Source organism: Taudactylus pleione, unplaced genomic scaffold (genome assembly GCF_031769625.1).
Source record: "Taudactylus pleione unplaced genomic scaffold, aTauple2 ptg000040l, whole genome shotgun sequence".
NCBI classification, from domain to species: domain Eukaryota; kingdom Metazoa; phylum Chordata; class Amphibia; order Anura; family Myobatrachidae; genus Taudactylus; species Taudactylus pleione.
The window spans coordinates 21176974-21200749 of record NW_028284442.1 but is presented as its reverse complement, the minus strand read 5'-3'; the positions used below and the strand labels follow the sequence as shown (position 1 = coordinate 21200749).

At 43.9% G+C, this 23776-nt stretch overlaps 1 protein-coding gene across 2 annotated transcripts in view; it reads right to left on the bottom strand.

The window, feature by feature from the left end:
- Positions 1-6894: 6894 nt before the first annotated feature.
- HEMK2 (HemK methyltransferase 2, ETF1 glutamine and histone H4 lysine) overlaps positions 6895-23776 on the bottom strand; it is a 35664-nt gene continuing 18782 nt past the window's right edge. For both annotated transcript variants that reach the window (XM_088453839.1, XM_088453840.1), the window contains 2 exons: positions 11750-11891; positions 6895-11197 (listed from right to left, as the gene is read on the bottom strand). In XM_088453839.1, coding sequence (XP_088309965.1) covers positions 11085-11197; positions 11750-11891 — 255 coding nt within the window. In that variant the 3' untranslated portion in view covers positions 6895-11084. The remainder of the gene's footprint in view (positions 11198-11749; positions 11892-23776) is intronic.

Genomic DNA, 23776 nt, shown 5'->3' with positions numbered 1-23776 from the left:
CCCTGCCCCCAGCCAGAGGCCATCAGTTTAGTTTGCAAGCCCACGGCAGGAGCGTGGCAGATGAGAAGGAAGGCCGGCATACATACAGAATCATACACACCAAGTACAGCCGGACATGTCACAGAATCCAACTTGTGAATCTCCCTGGTCCTCTTGATGTAAAGCTGGAGAGCCCGTACCACATCGAAGGAAACGTCTTGCTGAGAAGAATCCGTAGACTGGAATGTAGGTACTACAGTCTCCTGATAAAATGTGGAAGCGGGAAACCACCTTGGGAAGGTAGCCAAGGCGAGGCCGTAGTACTGCCCTGTCCGAATGGAAAACAAGGAAAGGGAGGGGGGGAGGGGGGGACACGACAGGGCGCTCAAATCTGACACCCTCCGGTCTGACGCGAATGCTAGTAGAAACAGTTTTCCACATGAGCCAGTGTAAATCCACCATCTGTAACTGCTCAAATGGAGGCAATTGGAGAGCTCGGAGAACTAAAGACAGGTCCCAGGAAGCCACAGGAGTCACAAACGTTTGCTGAACATTGAGAATCCCTTGGGAAAAGTTTTGCACTTCTGGTAGCAGAGCTGTCTGCCTTTGGAAGAGGACAGACCTTGCCAAAACCTGGACCTTCAAGTATGGGAGCCAGAGGCTCAAATCCAGACATGTTTGCAGAAAGGAAAGGATATGGGGAAGGTGGAAATATCTAGAGTAAAGCCTCCTAGTGGAACACCTAGAAAAATAGGTACAATATGCCAAACTCTGTGATGAACAAGTGCTAAAAAAGGCTTCCGATTTTTCAAGAGGCACCCCGTCAAAGTGAGACAGGCCAGATCCAGAAGGAGACATGGGTCCTGGGACAGAAGGTCGGGCAGGGGAACACTCAGTGGGACGTTGACTGAGAGGCCCAGAAGATCTGCGTACCGCACTCGTCGAGGCCAATCCGGTGCTACTAGGCTCAAAGTACCCCCCTCCAGCTTGAACTTGGGGAGACTCTTATGAATCATTGAAATTGGAGGAAGGCATAAATCAGAGGGAAGGTTCAAGGAACTGTTAGGGCATCCACCAGGAGAGCTTCCGGATCCTTGGTGTGTGAGCAGGATTGCGGCAGCTGATGCTTGTGATGAGATGCCATCATGTTGATGTCTGGTAGGCCTCAAAGGTAGACCAGTAGCTTGAAGACGTCTGGATGCAGTGCCCACTCACCTGCATGAACATCCTGACCATTTAGGAAGCCCGCTTCCCAATTTTAAACTCCCAGGATTAAGACAGACGACAGTGCTGGAAGATGGTGTTCCGCCCAGCGAAGAATGCGGCTGACTGCGCCATCCTGGTGGTTAATGTAGGCCACCGCTGTGGCATCATCCGACTACCTTCACCGGACGTCCCTGCAGGAGGTGCTGTGCCTTGACACAGCCTGGCCTGTATACTGCACGAAGTTCCAGGATGTTGATGGAAAGCTGGCTCTCCTTATGCGTCCAACGGCCCTGAAAGGTTAGGCGACAAGTTACCGCCCCCATAACTGAAGGCTTTTATCGGTGGTAAGGACCCAGTCCTGGATCTAAAAAGGGACGTCCCTTGTCCAAATGGAGCGTTGAAGCCACCACAGTGGGGGATAGACATGCCTCGGGAAGAATGGGAGTCAGAGTCTTGCGGTTCGGGTAAGATTTGATCCTTTGCTGTAGAATGACCCTTTGGAGAGGCCGGGAATGGATTTGACCGTACTCCACCATGTTGAACATTCAGACCAAGGATCCCAGAATCTGCATGCGGGAGTCTACGGACACCTGACGGTGACTGAGAAAGGAGCGTATTCTGGTTTGGAGGTATTCTGTCTGGAGGGAGAAAGGCTCTGAGCTCTGTAGTCCAACAAGGCTCCCAGGTGGAGCATCTCCTGGGATGCCAAATCCATCTGTGTGACTGAAGAAGCTCTATCGTCAGATGGATGTGATCTCCTGAGAATTGACTGAGATTGTGCCAGGTGAAGCAAGTTGTCTAGCTATAGTAAAATTCTGATGCCCTTGCGGGGCAGATGTGCTGCCCTGACCTTCGTGAACACAGGAGGGGCTGTGGACGGCATAAATAGCAAACCTGGGGAAATGTTGGTATTTGGTACATATAGGGATATGCAAGTAGGCATCTTTTATATCCTGCGAAGCCATAAATCCCCCCCGGTTCCTATGCTAGAATGATGGACTGAAGGGACTCCATAGAAATTTGTTCCACTGTTTCAACTTGAGAATGGGTCGAAAGCAGCTGTCTGCTTCTGAACCAGAAATGGATTGGCTTAAAAGCCTTAACCCTTTCTGGGATGGAGGAACAGGAATGATGACAGGAATGATGACCCCTGAGGCCATGAGAGAGCGAATAGACTCCTCAAGAGCTTCTGCCTTTTCAGGCTGTGTAGGAAGGCTAGTGGAAAAGAACCGGGAAGGTGGACGCTGTTTAATGAGACCGTAGCCCTGAGACACTATGTCTGCCCAAATGCATCTGTTGTGGTCTGTACCCACCCTGCCGAAAAGCAAAGAAGCCGGATTCCCACTCCGATGTCCCCCAGGAGGAGGCCTACCCCACCATGTGGCTTGATCAGGCATCATCAGGCTTATCCGCTGGACGTCTAGTGGACCAGGGTTGCTTACCTCTGTGTTTAGACCTTTAGAGGCAGAACCTTGGCTCCTGGGAAAAGGCTGACCTCTAGCTTTGCCCTGTGGATGAAAGGAGCGAGAAGCTGAAATCCTAGGTCGCGGGATGGCGACAGAGGGCAAGAAAGCAGATTTAGATGCTGCCAATGTATTCACGATCTTGTCCAACTGTGGACATTCGAATAGGGAAGGGCTTCCAGTTGCGCAGCCAGAGAGCTTTTCTGGTTGCATCTGCTGAGGCTGAAATTTTAGAAATTAAAATTCCTAAATATACAGTGCCTTGCAAAAGTATTCGCCCCCCCTTGCTTTTTAAATTTTTTGTTACATTACAACCTGTAATTTATTTAATTTTTTTTATCTGAATTTTATGTGATGGATCTGCATAAAATAGTTTAATTTGGTGAAGGTAAATGAGAAAAAAAAATAATATATAAAATATATATACACTCATTTGTTATCTGATGAGTTCTTAGTAATCTATCAATTCTTCTAGCTGCTATTATGTGACTCATAGTTTCCTCTAAATAGGGATTATTCCTTAACTCTCTATATAATGTTGATTAATATGCATAACAATCTGCTTGTGATATGTAATCTGTTAAGAAATATAGATAGATTTATTATTTGTATGTGTTTAGTGTTTTATTAATTTACTGGTAAATTTAATATTAATTCATGTATTCATGCATTATCCATTAATTATTATATATTATTTATTGCATCTTCATCATCTGTGAATGTATAGAAGATCTGTGTGGATTGCAGACATGAAAAAGAACTACTGAAATAATTTGGGTTTAGGAATGCTGATGACACAGGGACAAAATAGATTGCAGGTGTTGTCTGGACTAATGAATGAAATTGATTGGCAGGCTTCTTCCTTAAGTATGACACCTTCTTGCTCCTAAGACATCCTTCTGAAGAAATTCTCAGTGGAGAAAGAAATGCGTTAAGGGTGTCCCTGCAAGCTAACCTGCATTCCTGCCTTGCTGAAGCACTTTTGGAGAAACAAGTAGAGCTCGTTTCCACTCCAGCCGGCACAGCCAATTGTCCTCTGCTGTGGCCGTAGACAGCGTTATGCTTCGGAGTTGAAATACTCTGTGTGAGTGCCTCCTTAGAGCTACAGCCTTTTACCACGGCTCAGGATTTCTCGCTTTACAGCCGCAGTCAGACCTCAGCTAGCGCATTATGAACCAGCGTTGACACGGGATATATTCCACTTCACACTGCGCATCGATGGCTTATACTGCTGTACTCTCCACGGCTCAGATCCAGTGCACAGCAACATTTACCTAAGAACACCAGGTGAGAGACATACTTACATCTTATCTCCCAGCCTAATTCCTAGGTGGGCTAGAGGAGGATTTATGCGAATAAACACTCACCCTTTCTCTCACTAGAAAGAAATGCACTGTTGCCAACATTGGCTACATCATTTGTTACAATATTGCAATCATAGCTAACAATTGGATATAAGATTTTACTGATGTCAGCATGGATTCCTATTAACGGAACTGTCATTTTGATGCAATAATAAGGCTATATATTTATTCCTGAGGACTTTATTTTCTTATTCAATCAAATAGAGGTGTATATTAACAGACTCATTGGTCTGATTAATTCATGTGATTGGAGCTTACAGCTGGTTCTCTAATCCTAATTGTTTTATATGTGCATCCTTTTTTTTCCATCATTTTATCAAATTCACTGCAGTAAATTTATTGTCGTTATTGACTATCTAATCTGTTATCATTACTGACTATTAATTTTATATGACACTGATTTTTTATGTTTAATTAAACCATTTATTTCTTTCTACATTTGGTGTGTCTTCTGGGTCCGGTTAGACCTATATGCGCCATCTTTATTTTCTTCTATAATTATCCTTTTTTTGATTAGGGAACTGAAGGACCCTTGGGACAGCTGCTGGTCGAGATAGATTGCAGGGAGGTGGGCGCTACAAATTTTTCTATACAAACTGACACTGCCAGAGTCAGCCGTGATGCCGAAGACTGTTCTTGACTAGAATCCATTGGCGCAATCGCCTGTTGTAGGGCCCCAAGCAACTGACACACAGGCCATTGTGCTTCGGATCCTGAGGAGAAATTACATTAAGACACTGTTTACATGTGTGAAATGCTGTAGCATTCACCTCCTAGGTAGTCTTATTTCTGGACATCTTGAGAGTTGTAGAAATCCCCACACACACCCAAATAATAAGTGAGGGTATGTAAATTAAAAAAGATCTTTAGGCAGAGTCAGAATATAAATATATTTTCCACGAGTCTTGCACTCTCACCATTGGATATGTCACTGGGGGGGTTCCACTAAGATCAGTGAGATCGAAATATAGGTGTATAGTCCCGAAATTCAGGACAAGGGCTCTCTCCAAAGTCACTTTAGGCAAAAATATATTTGATTATGGCTTCATATAGCCACAAATACTTTCTATATTCATTTCACAATGTGTCGTCCATTTGTTTGTCAAAGTTTCGGTCCTAGAAGGACCTTCCTCAGGACACTAATCAACAGTGGCAAAGTATTAATAGACCAATAATATGTACAACATGATCTGTGAAAAAAAACTAAACACATAATACAGACAGTCTCTCAGGCTTCATAAACCACAAACACATGCACATAAACTAAATCATATATGGAAAAATTGATGATGACATTAAAGTAGACCAAGTAGTTAAAGTATCTACTTAATCAGTCTAAGCGCATGTCACAGACACTAACTAAAATGTATTGTAGATGTAGAGGATGTTGCTGTCAACAAGAAACATCACTCAGATTAACACAAGTGATCAGACATGATAAAAACTAAATGTTATCATACAAACACTCAAGTAACAACTCTCACTTGCACTCAATGAACAACTGAATGTATGCCAAATCTAGTGAAGTACCTGTCAAATGTGGGACAAAAAGCCAACAGGATGGGCTACTTCCATACATGTCACATCGTTACTCACAGGCTCCGCGAATATAGCTGTACACAAATGGCATATAATGCATAAGTGTATAAAAAAACCTCCCAATGATAAAATGGTAAAATAGCATTATATGGCACTACAAACATGAAACTGCCAAAACAGTAAAGAGCCAAACACCAGCGGGAACTTACCACTTGAAGATCAAAGACAGTCTGTCCAGTGAGTGTAGTCACACACCCACTCAAATAACGGGTAAGCATTAAGTGTCACAACTTGACTTTAAACCCAGCTCGCCGGAATGGCGCATATATCTGTACTCACCCCTGCAAGTGATATTCCCTCAGTGACCACAGCAGGTACAGACAAATAAAGTATACTAAAAGTATACTAACTTGCAAGCACATAGACCGCTCGATGCTAGAATGTGGGCTAAAGCAGCTCAACAATCCAGCTTAATTAGCAGGAAGGAGCAAACATCTAGTACAGCTGCTGGGAGCAGGCTATGAGTAGTGACAGGAGCCCAGGCTGTAAAATGGCCGCTCAGCGTGTAGAGGAAGGAGGATAGAGGGGAGGATCTGCCTGGGGCTTGCTGGCCGCAGGGATGAGGGAGGGCCTTGCTAACAGGGAAGCGCCCGCCTCACCCATCTGGCACGTAGGGAGCAGTCTTACCTTGTCCCAGGTGAGCGCCGGGTACAGCTTGCAGCTCTGGTGTGTAGGAGTCCGCCACCGAAGTCACTGACCTAGTCAGTGCTGCAGTGGGGGCGTCCTATAGGACACCTTACACTGCCCACTCAGTAAAAATTATATAAAATAAAATGCGGGGGACCACCTAAAGCTGCCCCCCTATAACTGGTGCCCAGCTCCTGCCAGCATCAAACTCAAGCGGATTGCCTCTGCCTGGGGGTGGGTATAGAGGAGAGGAGCCTGGGCTTGTGGGTAATTTCATTTAATTATTTGGTGCCCAGATTCTCCTCTCCACGATATACCCCAGCATCAACCCTGTACCTCCTAGTGGAGAAAGAGAAGAAACAGCCATTTTTATCTAGCTCTCTTGAGAAGAAATATTTTCAGCGTGGGAGGGCGGTGGATGTTCGTGATCATTAACATACATTCTTTGTTTTTCTGATTATGAATAACTTAAGTCACATAATGCGTTTCAAGTGTTGAGTTTTTTTTTTTTTAAGCCATAATATGCTTAGCATGACATTGCAGTGTTACAACAGAGTAACAGTACTCTTCACTCATTGACTCCACTGACACAACACTGAATAAAGCGGTACAGTAATACTGTATATAAAACCATTCAGTAATGTTTAATACTCCGATTTTTTTTATCCTGAGGGTGTTAAAATTTATGAAGCAAAATATTAAATTATTCATTGTGTCTACACTTGATTAAGGCTAGTTAGTCATTCTACAAACAATTCTTATGCGTCTTAAGGCCAGAAGTAGCCTTAATATCCTATGCTGCTGGATAACTTAATCTTTCCCAGGTAGGATAATAGGGAACAGATGAGTGAAGATGCAATGACATCAAGCACCTTGATGACAGGTTATCTGATGCGCGAGACCCTTTGAAAGTAGCTCTGACCAGAATCTTCAGGGACAGAGGACGGCCTGCAGGGTCAGAAGAGCTAACGTGAGACCTATAAAGAAAACCTGTATTTCAGCACATCACAACAATTGCAGGATTACTGCGTGAAACATTTAGATTTGTTGAAGGGAAGGACCCACAAGTTCGGGAATTAAATTGGTGGTTTGGAGCCACTGGATGAGAATCAGCTAAGTATTTCTATAATGGCTAATGTGGAGAAAACATTACCATTAATGAGGTCAACAGTGGTTCTCTGATGAGCATTAGAATATGCTTGGCGCCAACAGTATATGTTGGGCATAAACCAGTTATGCTAGGTCCAGAGCAGAGTATGGTGTATATCTGTGATGGGCAATAGCAGGCTTTATTTGTAGTGTCCAGCTTCTTCCTGCTTTGTCATATTTTTTTTTATAGCTTGTAACTTGTTTAAAAAGCCTGCTGATGAACTTGCTACTGAGTTTAGGAGTAATGTGTGACCCTTGTTAAGGTTAGTCGACCGTCCAATGAGTATCCGGATAGAAGAACTACAATGTAAAAGTCAATAAGTTAACCCCAGATGGTCGACATACAATAGGTTGACAGGTTCCAATGGTCGACACAAAAATAGTCAACGTGTTTTTTTTAATGGCTTTTCTGCATCTTTAGGGTTAGGCACTTGGGAGAGGGTTAGGGTTAAATTACATTCAAATAGTTGACATTTTTTTTGTAAGATAATAAAGGCAACTGGAGGTAAGAAAGAATAGTATTCTGTTAAAAATGAAAGGTGTGAATTTCTTGCCAGAGCTCCATTTTTTGCAATGCTAAATAATGAAAAACTTTTGTAATCGAAAACCAGATATACCATTAGCTCTAAATCTCAAATACAAGATGTGTACTTAACAGTAATCTATTTCTCCAATTCCATGGGGGACACTGGGGTATAGATGGTGGTGTGTGTAGTCTGGCACTTTAAATCTTAGATGATTTGAACATGGCTACCCCTATATACTCCACCTGACCTCAGTTCAGTTTAACCAAGCCCGAGAAGAGAGGGAACAAAAAAGGGGAGAACCTGCCAAACTAAGTGATGAGCACATCACAACAAGCAAATGGCAAATAACCGTAACCCAAACAGAATACAACCAAACACAAGTGTCCCCCATGGAATCTGGAATGGATTTTACTTTTAAGTATAAAAATTCCTGTTTTCTTCATCCACTGGGGCAGAGGTTCCGAAAAGTAGTCCTCAAGGCACCCCAACAGTTCAGGTTTTAAAGATATCCATTGTTGAGCACAGGTAGTTAAATCAAATTGAGGCACTAAAGTCACATGTGGTCAAGCATGGATAGCCTTAAAACATATACTGTTAGGGTGCCGTGATGACCGAGTTTGGGGGACCTTTGCACTGTGGGATACTGGAGAATGTAGGGGAAACAAGTCTGGAAGACGCCACAGGACATTATCAAAAGACCCTGAAGATCTGAATATCACGACTCACGTGGCCAATTGGGAGCCACTAGGTTCACAGTCACCCATTCACACTTGATTTAGAGCCTGAGAAAGATGTGGAAACAGGTAGATCAGGAGAAAAGACCACAGCACAGTTAGAGCGTCCGCTAACCAGAGATGCCGGGTTTTTCTTTCTGGAACAATAAAGAAGAACCTTGTAGCTGAGCCAAGATGCCATAATAAAAAGTCCATCAGCCCTCATTGTGCTACCTTATCTTGGAAAATGTCCGGGTACCTCTCCCTGGGGGTGAAGATCCTGATAGCTAAGGTAATCTGCCACTCAATTTTCGACCCTGGGATTAACACGGCTGTCACGTGACTTTCTGCTCACCTGACGATATGTGCAGTTTTCCTCATGGCCAAGGGACTTGTGGTACACCCTCCCCATGGTGATTGATGTACGCCACCACTATGGCATTATTTGACTGGACCATTACTTCGCCTGCCGCTGCTGACAAGGCTCTGAAGATTGTCCTTATAGCAGAGAGCTCCCCAGTCCCAGAGACTGGTATTCATGGTAACTAAAATTCAGTCCCAATCATGACCGAACATGGAGATATTGGAATCCAACCACCATAGAAGGGACAGACGGGCCTGAGTTGAGAGTAATGACTCAAGACCTTTGGAGGCAAGACCTGCCCCACTTGGATAGTAGGTCCCGGGAGTTAAACCTATCGAATAGGACTGCCTCGAAGGAGGAAATCGGCTTTCCCAGAAGACCCATGCACAGATGGACTGAGATGCTCGTTTCCTGAGAACCAGCAGCCCCAGAGATTGAATGACTGGTATCTTGTCTGGCAGAATAAAACCCTCTGCAAGGACATGTTGAACAGCATTCATAGGACAAGCAGCCTCCAAGATGAATTCAAATTAGACTACTTGAAATTTGCAATCTACTCGTGAGAGATGAGCGTCTGTTGAGATAGTGAAGAATCTCTGAGGATGGTGCCTTTATGAGGAAATTGTTGAGGTAAGAGACAATAGTCATTCCCAACGACCGAAGGTGAGCCACCAGGACTGCCATCACTTTGGTAAACACCTGTGGGATTGGAAGAGAGACCGAAGGGAAGGGTTCTGAACTGGTAGTGGGCGTCCCTTATTGCGAAACGAAGAAAAGATTGATATGGCTCCCAGATGGGAAGGTGTAAATAGGCATCATGAATGTCCAAAAATATCAGAAATTCTCCTTGCTCTCGATCACTGATTCCATTAGGAATTTCTGGAAATGTGTTCAGAAATTTGAGATTTAGTAGTTTTCACACCGTGCCCCATACGGAGCAACTGATGGCCTTTTGATTTGCCACCTCTGGCAGAAAATGACTGACCCCAGGATGTGCAGAAACACTGCTTACCAGAAGGTCAGAAATAGCAAAATGAAGGGCCAGAAGACCATAAAAAAGGAACTCTTAAAAATACCCAGCTCCATCAGACACTTATACTAAACTGAGGTCAGATGGGGTAAAGAGAGGGAGGAGTCATATTCAAATCATCTAAGAATTAAAAGGTCCGGCTATACCCACCAGCATCTATAACCCAGCGTTCTCCAGTGGATTAAGGAGAAATAACTGTTTAAAGGGGCCTATCCATTAGCAGATAAATGAACGATTGAACCATATATCGTGCATTATATCTGCTAATGGATAGCCCCTGAACGATGACAGATGCGCACTCCCGCGGCCGATAAATCGCATCCATCATCTCTCTAACATGTTGGTCAATTATCGCATATAGCTTTACGATATTAGCAATATCGTGCAGTTTATATGCGGTGAACGATGAATTATATTAGCAGCAGCTACAGAGAAAAAAAATCCACTACCTGAATGATGTCATGCGATATCGTTCGTCGTTTGCCAAAATCTGTCATGTACATGACAGATATCGTTCAGCACAGCCACTGGAATTTTCAAGGGATATCTTTTGTCTTTCATCGCTCAGAAATACATCTGCTAATGGATAGGCCCCTTTACTCAGTTCTAGAGTTGCAAAATCAGGACATGAATTGATAAACTGGATTGACTTGGAGAAGCATGATTTTCAAATCAGTCATGCAGTACTAAAATGTACATTAAGATTTTTTTTAAATTTCAGAAATCCAGTCCACTCTAACACACTTGCTCATTAATAATCATAATGAATCTGTTCCTGTAAGAGAACCTGAAATGTATGATCCGTGTCATGACTTCGCTAAGTACTTATCCAAGTGTGTCCATCATTTATGTATTTCATGCACTCAACCAAAAAAAGCACCCCAAAAGGAGCTCATCCATTAACTACGAAAATGCCCGATCACAAAGTGATGCCACTAGTTCTCATTGACTTAAGGATCTGTACTCTCCATATCATTGGCTCAGCTGCAAAATGTCTTCCATGTGTGTGTAAGCATGTGTATATATCCTTCATTGGGGATATGCAGTAGCTGGACAATAAAAGTCAGTTGATAGGTTTCCAAAATTTTAAAATGGTCAGATGCTCTATTCCAGCTTGTCTAGAAAGCAGTTTGCACCCTTCTAATCCATATGACTTCATTGTATCCACAACCTCATCTGAAAATGAAAAGAAATAAAGTCCGTATTTAAAAATAAACTGTCCATCTACACACCCTCAGCTTGTCTGTGGTCATAACCCACTATAAAGGTGCTGTACCCCAAACATATAACACAGGCAGTGGGGAAGCAGTTTCACATTTGTGGAGCTGCTTTTGGCTGGTTTCTCTCATCTTGTGAAAGGAATGGTATGTTTGGACTTGGCTAGAGAAATGAGGGAAGTGATGAGTTGTCACATAGGAGACTAATGGTCTTGGATACTTCTGGCTCATCTAGCAGGTCTCATCTCCCAGCCAGGTTTGAGTGCAGCAATTTCAGGGAATTTAAGGGAGCCATTTTGGCTTTGCAGCAACAGTAGTAGCATATTACTTATGGATCACTAATTTCTATGGATTTACAATTTGTATTAAAAAAGGAACATTTGGGCAGACAACCATATCACTACTATTGCCGCAGTAAAACTAACAGAAAATGGATCAAACATGTCCTGAAGAAATTCAATTATAAAGACTGTAACAGTCCTAATATATAATGTAGAGCAAAGTATCTCACCTGGGTTGTTCTCTCTTAAAACAAGTAAATAGAACAAGCCTTTAGGAGAAAGAAGTTTGGGTACAAAAGGAAAAAATCTGTCCATAACTTCTCGACCATTTATACCTCCAGCCCAGGATGCCTGTATTCCATTACTGCCTATCTAGAAGAAAAAATAAATAAAATTTAATTTTGCTTCCAATTACAGCTGCAACCATACAACACAGTAACATTTTTTTTTAAAGTAGGGGTCACAGGGACTAAACTGGGGTATAGCCTTGAGAGGAGAGCCTGGGCACCAAATAATTAATGAAATTCCCACAAGCCCAGGCTTCTCTCCTCTATACCCCGCCCCCAGCCAGAGGCCATCAGTTTGAGTTTGGTGCTGGGCACCATTTTCAGAGTGGGATGTGTTAGATGGTTCCCTCCGTGTTTTATTTATTTTATTTAAAATGTTGAGATTTTTTTTTACTAAGAGTGGACAGTGTAAGGCATCCTATATGACACCCCCACTGCCACCACAGCGCCAGTAGGTGCAGCACTGGTGACTGGGTCACTGACTCCAGAACATCCGGAGCCGCAGCTGGCGCTCACCGGGGACACAGGTAAGACGGCTCCCAGCATGCATTTTACCACATTGCCTGCCTCAGCGTTGGAGAGGACAGGTCTCCAGTCTCCTCTCATAGCTTGCTCCCAGCAGCTGCTCTACATAATTGCCCCTTCTTGCTATTTTGTTTGTTGAGCTTATTAGCCCACTTTATGCAATGAGTGGTCTCTGTGTGTGCGCAAGTAAGTGTACCTTTCCTGTGTCCCTGTACTGGTCACTGGGGGAACATCCCTGGCAGTGGTGAGTTCAGATATATATATATATATATATATATATATATATATATATAAAATTTTGGCGCTAGGCCAGTGTATGACAATGTGAAATAAAACAATAATAAAAATAAAGAACACCCTATATGGGTATAAGTCTTTTGAAAAAGTCTGTTTCGTGCCTAGAAAAGTCCACTCAAATTGGACGGCCAAAGCTCCTTGTTGTCAAGCACACCAACTCCTTCAATCTGAAAAAAACAAGGGCGCCTCCTAGTGCAATAACTGTGAAACACCACCAAAATTGTGTGAAGAGGCCTAAGAGTGAACCCGTACCATGTGCATAAGATTAAGACAGCTTATCTCATGTCCTTTGTGAAGATCCTCATAAGGTCACTGACATCAGTAGTGTTTTTCACAGTTTTAATGGCAATCCAAAAATATAAAAATAGACATACATAGTGTAACAGTTTCAAATTTCAGAGCTTCAATATTGCAAAATGAATGCCCGTACATTAGAGATAGTAAACAACAGCTTATCTGAGAATCAGCATACAGTAAAGTACCCAACGTGTTTCGTCCAGGTGGAACTCTGGGGGTCATTCAGACCCGCTCGCGAGCGCAGGACGCTCGCAAGTGGGTCGATGGTGCCCTACTGCGCATGCGCACGACGGAGGGAGCTCCGTCATGCGCATGCGCGAGACCCGGCTTGCGACGGGATAGCCGTCGCTCCGGGTCTCGCACCAAAGGGGGCGTGCTGTCGATGTTGATTGACAGCACACCCCCTTTGGTGGGCGTGCCTGCCAGACGGAGGCGTTCCCATGGGAACGCCTACCGTCTGAAGCCGGCCCCACTGACATCAGTAGTGATGTCAGTGGGAGTGATTTTGGCTCTGATGGAGCCAAAATCACTCCAGGGCTTGCGGCAGCGAGACCCTACCGCAGGGTCTCCATCGCAGGCCCGATGGTCGCGATGGTCAAGACCATCGCGACCATCATCATGGACGCTCACTATAGCTGTGGGTGGTCACCCACAGCTATGCGAGCGTCCAAGAGGCCGCTCCATTTTCATGGAGGAGGTCCCTGATTCAGAGCGAGTGCTCTGGTCAGAGCGTCCGGCTCTGAATCAGGCCCTCTGTCCTCTCCTCTAGACTTCCTCAGGGGTTACAGATGCAGTAGCAGTTCCTTGGATCTTCCCTCTGATTTATGTCTTCCCTCGGATTTCAATGATTCCTCATAAACTCCGCAAGTTCAAGTTGGAGGGAGGCACTCTGGCCCTGGTGGCACCGAATTGGCCTTGGCGCGAGTGGTATGCAGATCTCCTGGGCTTCTCCACCAACGCCCTGCGGTCGGTTCTTGTGTCTCGGGGTTTATGTTTCCATCCAGATCTGGCCCGTCTCACTTTGACAGGGCGGCTCTTGAGACATCCATCCTAAGAGCAAAAGGATTCTCCAGGAGGGTCATTTGGACCATGCTGCAGACTAGGAAGCCTTCCTCGGCACGTATTTATCACCGGGTTTGCTGGACCTATTTTTCTTGGTGTTCGACTACGGGTCTTAACCCCTGGTCTTTCCGCCTTTCCCGTATCCTTTCCTTTCTGCAGACCAGTCTGGATTTGGGCCTCTGGTTCTAGTCTTTAAAGATCCAGGTTTTGGCCTTGTCTGTTCTCTTCCAAAGGTAGATAGCTCTGCTGCCGGAAGTGCAAACTTTTTTCCAGGGACTTCTCCATATTCAGCCACCGCTCTCCTGTGGCTCCCTGGGACCTGTCTTTAGATCAATGGGCTCTCCAGTCCGGTGAATTTGCACTGGCTCACGTGGAACACTTTTTGCTGGCCATCGAGTCGGCCCAGAGGGTGTCGGATTTGAGCGCCCTATCTTGTCGCTCCCCGTTCCTTGTTTTCCATTCAGACAGGACTGTGCTGCGGACTCGCCTGGGCTACCTTCCCAAGGTGGTACCCCGTTTCCACATTAGTCAGGAGATTGTGGTACCTGTGTTCCAGACGGCAGATTCTTCTCAACTAGAAGCTTCCTTGGATGTGGTAAGGGCTCTCCGGCTTTATGTCAAAAGGACCAGGGAGATTCGCAAGTCGGATTCTCTGTCTTATATGACGTTCATGATAGGGGCTGGCCGGCTACTAAGCAGACCTTGGCCCGCTGGCTCCGCTCTAACATTCACCAGGCTTACTCCTTGGCGAACTTTCATACCCCTGCCCATTCCACCCAGGATCAGTGGGGACTTCTTGGGCAGCACACTGTGGGGTTTCTGCTGAACAACGCTGTAAGGCTTTCACGTGGTCATCTGCTCATACCTTTATCAGGTTTTATGTTTGAGATACTTTTGAGTCCTCACATGCCACCTTCGGGCGTTCCGTGCTCATTGCAGCTCAGGAGCGTCCCCACCCACATGGGGGACAGTTTTGGGACGTCCCAGTGTCATCCCTGTGCTCCCTAGTGGAAGAAGAAAAGACTTATGTTCTTATCCGTCAAGTCTTTTTCTTCTACTCCATAGGGGGCACAAGGTGCCCGGCTGTACTTTCCATGGTGTGTATGGTTCTGTATGTATGCCAGCCTTCCTTCTCCTCTGCCTAGCTCCTGCTGAAGGGCTTGCAAACTAAACTGATGGTCTCTGGCTGGAGGAGGGGTATAGAGAAGAGGAGCCTGGGCTTGTGGGTAATTTCATTAACTATTTGGTGCCCAGACTCATCCCTGTGCCCCCTATGGAGTCAAAGAAAAAGACTTAACAAGTAAGAACATAAGTCGTCTTTTTTATTGTAGTCTAAAGAAAGTAATCAATCACTTACCATATAACAATATTACACTTATTAAATATATCTGAACATGTAGTGCTTATGTATAACACCACCAGAGGCAACAATATGTATTATATATTCAATTTACACCAAAAAAGTGAGATGAACATTTAAAAAAAGAGAAAAAAATATATATACAGTGTCTTGCAAAAGTATTAATTCATCTAAAAAGTTACTAAATGCAGCATGGAACAATATATTGCGCCATCGTACAGTGCAAGTACATTTTCAAACTCATAATTCATCATTTGCATGCACATTTTATTTTTCATACTGAAAAATTTAGTTTGCATAAATATTCAACCCTCCACGAACTTTTCTTCTTCCTCCACTAGGGGGCACAGGGATCTCTTAGCCTGGAGAGGGATAGTCTGGGCACCAAATAGTTATTAATTTTCTTCCCAGCAGTCCCCAGGCTCCCTCTGCACTATACCCCACACCCAGCCAGTTTAAGTTTGGTGCAGAGCAGGAGCGGGCACCATTTTGTGGGGGCTGCTTTTAAGTGGCCACATGTTACTTTTATTTATTTTTAAATATATTCATATTTCTCTTCAAAGAGCAAGCAGTGCAGGGCATCCTATAGGGGTTCGATGACTTCCGCCGCAGGACTACGGAAAGGGACAGGCACACTCCCGCAGTCAGACGCCGACGGGGGCAGGTAAGCCGTATTTTCATGGCTTTACATTGCCGGAGACCACCGGCGGTGCTGGTAGTGTTGGTCCTGGGGATCCCCATTCCTCACATTAGACCACCAGGGCACCGGCTAACAGGACGTCGCTGACAGTGATGAAGGCCATGTCCCTGGGGTCCATACCAGATGGGAGAGTCCGGCTCTTCCTGTTAGCCCCTCCCCCGCACCTGCGCACTCGCTGTTAGAAAACAGCCTGACCCAGTGTGTTTGATCTCTCACTCTCCCCTCCTATAGAGAGATGCTGGGCAGCCATTTTACAAAATGCATCCCTCAGCACATCTCCGGACAGTAGTTAGGCTGTCTCCATGTATACCTCACTATAGCTAGTCTGGTATACATTTAACTCATTCCTGCTCTATTTAGGGCTGGTTTGTTAAATGCTATTATTGCCCATTAGTTCTGTGCCTTAGAAGGTTGTGTGTGCAGCTTTACTGTAGTACTTTATATTTATGCCCTAATAATTGGTATATATAATATGAACATATATACTGTATGTATATTTATGGAGATATTTATATCTGACTCCCATCAGTAAAGCGAGGATACCACTGTACTTTAGGTAACAGTACTGGGTCCGTTAAAGGTCTCTGTCATAAAGTTAATCTTAGTATCATATGACCTGAGGTTTTCTCTCTGTAGCCCCACTTATTTCTTTATTTGAGGCACTTTCTCATTCATGGCACAACCCCGTAATCTACACATCATTGCTTTTAGAACATTTGTGTGGGGATACACTTGGACTGCTTTTAAATTTATTTATTTATTTACAGTTTCTTATATAGCGCAGCAAATTCCATTGTGCTTTACAATTTGAATCAATATTAACATTATACTGGGTTGTAAAAGACATACATAAGGGTAAGAGGGCCCTGCTCGCAAGCTTACAATCTATAGAATGGCTTCCAAGGTTGAAGCAACCGGGAAGGTGGGTGCTCCTGTGTTACATAGCTGTTGAGCCTTTTTCTAGAGCTGTGTACTAATATACTTTCTCCATAGGCCTTTGGATTCTTAAACTGCGATGGCAGAGGAATCCCTATTACAGTCATCAGTGTCCGTTGTTCAAAGTTACGCTGCATGAGAGTTCCTTCGTCCATGGCAACCAGTCAAGGAAGCTGGCAGAGACTTCCAATTACAGTTAATGTGGATGTTAACTAACCTGCTTGCAGCTCCTAGGCCAGTTAAAGTCTTCTATGGTCCGGCGGGCTAATGTGCAGTTCTGCTTCCTACAAGGAGGGTCATACCTGCCAGAGAGCCAGGTAAATGCAGCACTCCTCCACTTAACTTAATTCAGGAGTGGCTGATGCTAGCCAGTAAGGCATGGCTCAGCACAGACCTTCCAGGCCTGACAGCGCTAGGTCCTGTCCGATTGTGAGTCTGCTCCTCAAGAACAGAAAGCTGGAGTCTCCATTCCTTTAAAAGGTAGACACTCTGATAAGGATCTTTCAGCACTTTTAACCATTGCAGCTTCCTGGACCAGAGCCCATGTACATATAACAACGGCTCTTGCTTAAGGTAGTTTAAGAACCTCCTAGCGGAGGATTCTGGATATCTAAACACACTTTCAACGTGGGAATTCCCAGTTGTATTTCTTTACCAGACTTGTTAGATCTGCTATCCTGGGCAGCTATATACAGTACATCTGGAAAGCATTCACAGCACTTCACTTTTTCCACATTTTGTTATGTTACAGCCTTATTCCAAAATGGAATAAATTAATTTTTGTCCTCAAAATTCTGCTCATAATACCCCATAATGACAACATGTAAAGAGTTTGAGATTTTTGCAAAATTAATAAAAAAAAAAAAAACCCACTAAGAAATCACATGTACATAAGTATTCACAGCCTTTGCCATGAAGCTCAAAATTTAGCTCAGGTGAATCCTGTTTCCACTGATCATCCTTAAGATGTTCCTACAGCTTAATTGGAGTCCACCCGTGATAAATTCAGTTGTTTGGACATGATTTTGAAAGGCATACACCTGTCTATATAAAGTCCCACACTTGACAGTGCATGTCAGAGCACAAACCAAGCATGAAGCCCAAGGAATTGTCTGTAGATCTCCGAGACAGGATTGTCTCGTGGCACAAATCTGGGGAAGGGTACAGAAAAATATCTGCTGCTTTGAAGGTCCCAATGAGCACAGTGCATCATCCGTAAATGGAAGAAGTTCGGAACCACCGGGACTCTTCCTAGAGTTGGCTGTAAGTCTAAACTGTGCGATCGGGGGAGAAGGGCCCTAGTCAGGGAGGTGACCAAGAACCCGCTGGTCACTCTGTCAAAGCTACAGCATTCCTCTGTCCATATAGGAGAACCTTCCAGAAGAACAACCATCTCTGCAGCCATCCACCAATCAGGCCTGTATGGTAGATTGCCCAGACGGAAGCCACCCCTTAGTAAAAAGCACATGGCAGCCCGCCTGGAGTTTGCCAAAATGCCTGAAGGACTCAGACCATGAGAAACAAAATTCTCTGGTCTGACGAGACAAAGATTGAACTCCTTGGCGTGAATGCCAGGCATTATGTTTGGAGGAAACCAGGCACTGCTCATAACCAGGCCAATACCATCCCTACAGTGAAGCATGGTGGTGGCAGCATCATGCTGTGGGGATGTTTTTCAGCGGCAGGAACTGGGAGACTAGTCAGGATAGAGGGAAAGATGAATGCAGCAATGTACAGAGACATCCTGGATGAAAACCTGCTCCAGAGCGCTCTTGACCTGAGACTGCTGCGACATTTCATCTTTCAGCAGGACAACAACTCTAAGCACACAGCCAAGATACCAAAGGAGTGGCTTCAGGACAACTCTGAATGTCCTTGAGTGGCCCAGCCAGAGCCCAGACTTGAATCTGATTGAACATCTCTGGAGAGATCTGAAAATGGCTGTGCACCAACACTTCCCATCCAACCTGATGGAACTTGAGAGGTGCGGCAAAGAGGAATGGGTGAAACTGCCCAAAGATAGGTGTGCCAAGCTTGTGGCATCATATTCAAAAAAGACTTGAGGCTGTAATTGCTGCCAAAGGTGCATCAACAAAGTATTGAGCAAAGGTTGTGAATACTTATGTACACATGATTTTTTTTTTTGGGGGGGGGGTTGTTTTGTTTTTGTTTGTTTTTTACTAAAATTTGCAAAAATCTAAGAAAAATTTTTTTTACATGTTGTCATTAAGGGGGTATTGTGTGTAGAATTATGAGGACAAAAATTAATGTATTCCATTTTGGAATTAGGCTGTAACATAACAAAATGTGAAGTGCTGTGAATACTTTCCGGATGCACTGTAGTTTCCCCAAAATGATCTATATTGTAGTGCATGTCCCTCAGTTTTGCTTTGGCAGCTAAGGCTAGGGACTGCTGGACGGTCTCGATTCAAGAACAAAGTATTGTCCCTAGTGGGCCAGTCAGGCTACTACCTAGTTAATTAGTTGTATTAACCTCTAAAGTGTGGACATCTGCCGTGGTGGCCAGGACAGTCCTCTGGCTACATTCCTGTATTAGGGACTCATATATGCCTTAGAGGGTTTCCCAAGCACTTCCAGGAGCAGCCAGAGCTCTGGTAGACTCTGTTCGCTCCCCTATGACTTCCATGGTCATTGTGAAGGTCAAAACACAAGAGGAGAAAAGAATGTCCTCTTCGTTGGCGCACTAAGAATAAGTATAAAATGTAACTTTTATTTAATAAACTTTAAAATATGAATAGACTCCTGACGTGAAATATAGAAAAAGGTGTATTCTATATCAAGAATAATAAAATATTAAATAATAAGTTGTGTCTTTTTATTATTATTATCCTTTATTTATATGGCACCACAAGTGTTCCGCAGCGCCTTACATAGTATATAGAACTAATAGGGGAACAGGAAACAAGTAACTTACAGTACATTACAGTGCAGGACAAGGACACGATTTATATACATTGCTGCAATAGTGATTAAAGAACGCACAATAAGCAGCCGGGAGTTGGCAGTCACGTGTTAGGTGCCCTTATGGGGAGTAAAGAGTAGAAAAAAATGTAAAGAGAAGCACATGAGGGAAGAGGTCCCTGCTCGTGAGAGCTTACATTCTAAAGGGGAGGGGCAGACAGAGAAGCGTGACACAGAAGGGGAAGATAGGGAGTAAAGAGCATGAGGTAGGTTAGGATGAGTGCTGGAAGGCCTTGATGAAGTAGTGGCTCTTGAGAGCCCGTTTGAAGATTTGTAGAGAGGTGGAGAGTCTGATGGGGAGAGGTAGAAGCATTCCAAAAGGTAGGGAGCAGCACGGGCAAAATCTTGGATGTGGGAGTGGGAGGAAATAATCAGTTGGCGATAGAGGCGGCATGCATTTGTTGAGCGAAGTGGACGGGGGGGGGGGGAGTGTGAAGGGAGAGAAGGTCAGAAATGTATGCGGGAGAGGATTTGGTGAGGGCTTTGTAGGAGAGTGTAAGAACCTTGAACTGGCATCTGAAGGGGAGCCAGTGTAGGGCTTGTAGGAGAAGGGAAGCAGATGTAGAACGTCTGGAGAGGAAGATGAGCCGAGCAGCAGCATGGAGAACAGATTGTAGTGGAGAGAGGTGAGAGACTGGGAGGCCAGCTAGGAGAAGGTTACAGTAGTCCAAACTGGAGATGACCAGTGAGTGGAAGAGGGTTTTAGTGGCATTCTGGGTGAGGAAAGGTCTAATCCTGGAGATATTTTTTAGGTGGAAACGGCAGGACTGCGAGAGGTGCTGATGTGTGGTTTAAAGGAGAGGGAGGAGTCTAGGATAACTCAAGACAGCGCACTTTGGAGGAGATAGTTGTGCCATCAATGGATAATGAAATTGTGGGGAGTTTTTAACCCAATAGAAAATGTTATATCAAAAAATTACTCCTATATCCTCATTATATATTAAAAACGCGGTGTATGTCAGCAGTAATTTAACGAAAGCACTTATTCCTGGTATACCATAGCGCTATTTAAGTTAAACAGCGCTCGATTCACACACTTAACATCATAGGCAGTGTGCCTATTAACAGCACAAAAGCTGATAAGGATATTAATCCTGAGCTGACACACTGCCCAGTGTTCTTAATTACGCTATAAAGCCAACAAGCCCATTTGTATCCTAATTCCCCCATAGATGTTATCAGTTTTAGAAACAAATAATATTAATAATTTATTTTCACAAATTAACTGACATCTCTTTGTTTTAAGGGGGATTTAAATCCTGAGCTGATGTAAGGCTTAAGGTCCTGAATAACTAACACAGCCCTCAGATTGACCTGCACCTAAATTATATGATTATTAGGAACAGAAATCCTGAATACAGTCTATTTCTATTCACATAAGAATTACCATCCAAACACATTAGTACATGGTTTATTTATTAATAAAACCACTAATTAATATTCTTCCATTTTTGCTAAATTATTGCACACTTAATTTTGCTTATTTAATATATTATACCAGACCGTTATATTCTAAATACCGGTAGTATTGCCATTAACTACTGTGTTATCTGATTTTATGCTGGCACTCATATATTTATAAGGTGTAACTAATTGCAAGTTCCACATTGTATGCATTATACATTTACTCTTTCCAGACTCTAGAGAATAAAAAACACAAGCACACCACCATAAAGAATCTTTAAACACTGTATCACGGAGTGATCATGTATTCTGTTGCGATCTCACCAACATTCCAGAGACTGAGTGATTTACATTCTCAACTGATTACGAGTGTAATTTCAATATATGATTCCTTACACAACAGTGACACCTATTGGCCAAAGATATGTTTGTTGCAATTTCAGTAACCACAAGTGTAGTCATACACTGTCTAATAAAAGAACTGTTACTTAGTGGATACTTTTGGTACCATAAGTATCACAATTCATTATCTTGACATTTAATTTCACAGTGTAGAATAATTTTTTTGATAAAACAAACATTTTCTATTGGGTTAAAAAGACACAACTTATTATTTAATATCATTTTATTTTTCTTGATATAGAATACCCCTTTTTCTATATTTCACGTCAGGAGTCTATTGATATTTTACAGTTTATTGAATAAAAGTTACATTTTATAATTATTCTTAGTGTGCCAACGAAGAGGACATTCTTTTCTCCTCTTGTGTTTTGACATTAATTCGCTATTGTCCTCGGCAGCACCCCCATTAACCTTACAAATAATGACATTTGAGAACTGTTAAGTTGGGGCATTTGTGATATTTGAACAACAATATACCTACTAGTGCAAAAGTTTTTCCACATCCCTTTTTCCTTGAGATATTCATTGTCAAGGTCCCTTGTATCTGAAGGTGCAAGTTACTATACCAGTCTCTTACTGGTCAGATGCTGGACTGCTTGTTCTAGCCCATCCTCATTCTATGGGCGTTAGCAGGGATTCCAGCATACTCCGGATCCGCATGGGGTCGCTCCGTTCCATCAATCACTCAGACTAGCAGTTTTTAGAGCATCCGTTTACATCTAGGAGAGCTATTTACATATGGCCATCCGAATCAGTCACTAGCACTTCCTCAGGTATGCTGTGCAGGACAATCACTTCCAGTTTTCGGTATCACAGTTAGGGAATGTCCACAGCCCCTCTGGTTTTTCATGAGGATCAGGACAGTCATGGCAGCTCCTCTTGACCTGCTCATCAGGGCTCAGTCACTAGATATCCATCTGTTTCAGGATAGATCTTCTGTGGTCCCACGGATAGATAATTTCTTGGAAGCTTTACCCCTTGGGGGTGAGCTTTGCTGCATTCCAGGATTCGGCGGGTATTCCTCCCATCCGTTAGACTAAGGGTCTCCCGGTTTCTGTTCCCTCTGTTCTGGCATCTCTACCAAGTGTTCTTACACTCTTGCTGGCAGAGCTTGTGCTCTCTAATCTACCCCTTCGATGGGTTACTGCACTGTTTCGTTCCCTGCCTCTCAGGGCCCTATGACATAGATCCAGCGTTTTTTTTATCATACAAGCTTTCGCACATTTTTTTGTGGTGGCTCAAAGCGCTAGTGCACAAGCTTCACAGCTTTAGCATGTAACAGTCGCAGGTTCAATTCCTATGCTCTGCTCCCTTTGGGACCCAGGGCAGGGGGTCCTTCTCACCACCAATGCACATCTTCATAGGTGGATGGCAGTAACCTGTTATTAGACCTTCAAGATCGGTGGACGGCTCAGGGGAGCCTGTTACTAAACTTCATCCTGTTGTTCTGGATGGTCTTTAGAGCTCTCTGTCTGGTTCTACCTTCACTCCAGCATCGTCCGGTCCTGGTCTGGCCCGACAGTGTGACACTCGTTGCCCACATAAGCCATCAGAGTGGCGCTCTCACAGTTGGGCCATCTTATGGCTCTATAGGCGGCCTTCCTCCCTCTATGCTCTCAGAGCCATACTTCAGATTCTGGCCCGACTCGCTTTGCCAGAGTGGCTCTTGTCACCCGTCCTAAAAGCTAGGAGGGTTTTTTCCAGAGGGGTAAGTTGTACCCTGCTGCATGCAGAGTAGCCCACTTCTGTCAGAATTTTTTTCCGAATTAGAGGACCTATTGGGGAGTTTGGTCAGAGGCTACTTCCCCAGATCATTCCAGCTATCTTGAATCCTGTCATTGTATGAATTTTGGCCCTCTTCCTGGGGATACAAGCCTCAGATCTGTCATTTCTCCTCAAACAACTGCTTTTGCATCTACAAGAGGTTCGGACGTTTTCTTCTTTTTTAAAAAAGTTTTTTATTGAAGCAAAATCACTATACATCAAAATGTTACGGTTCTCGCAC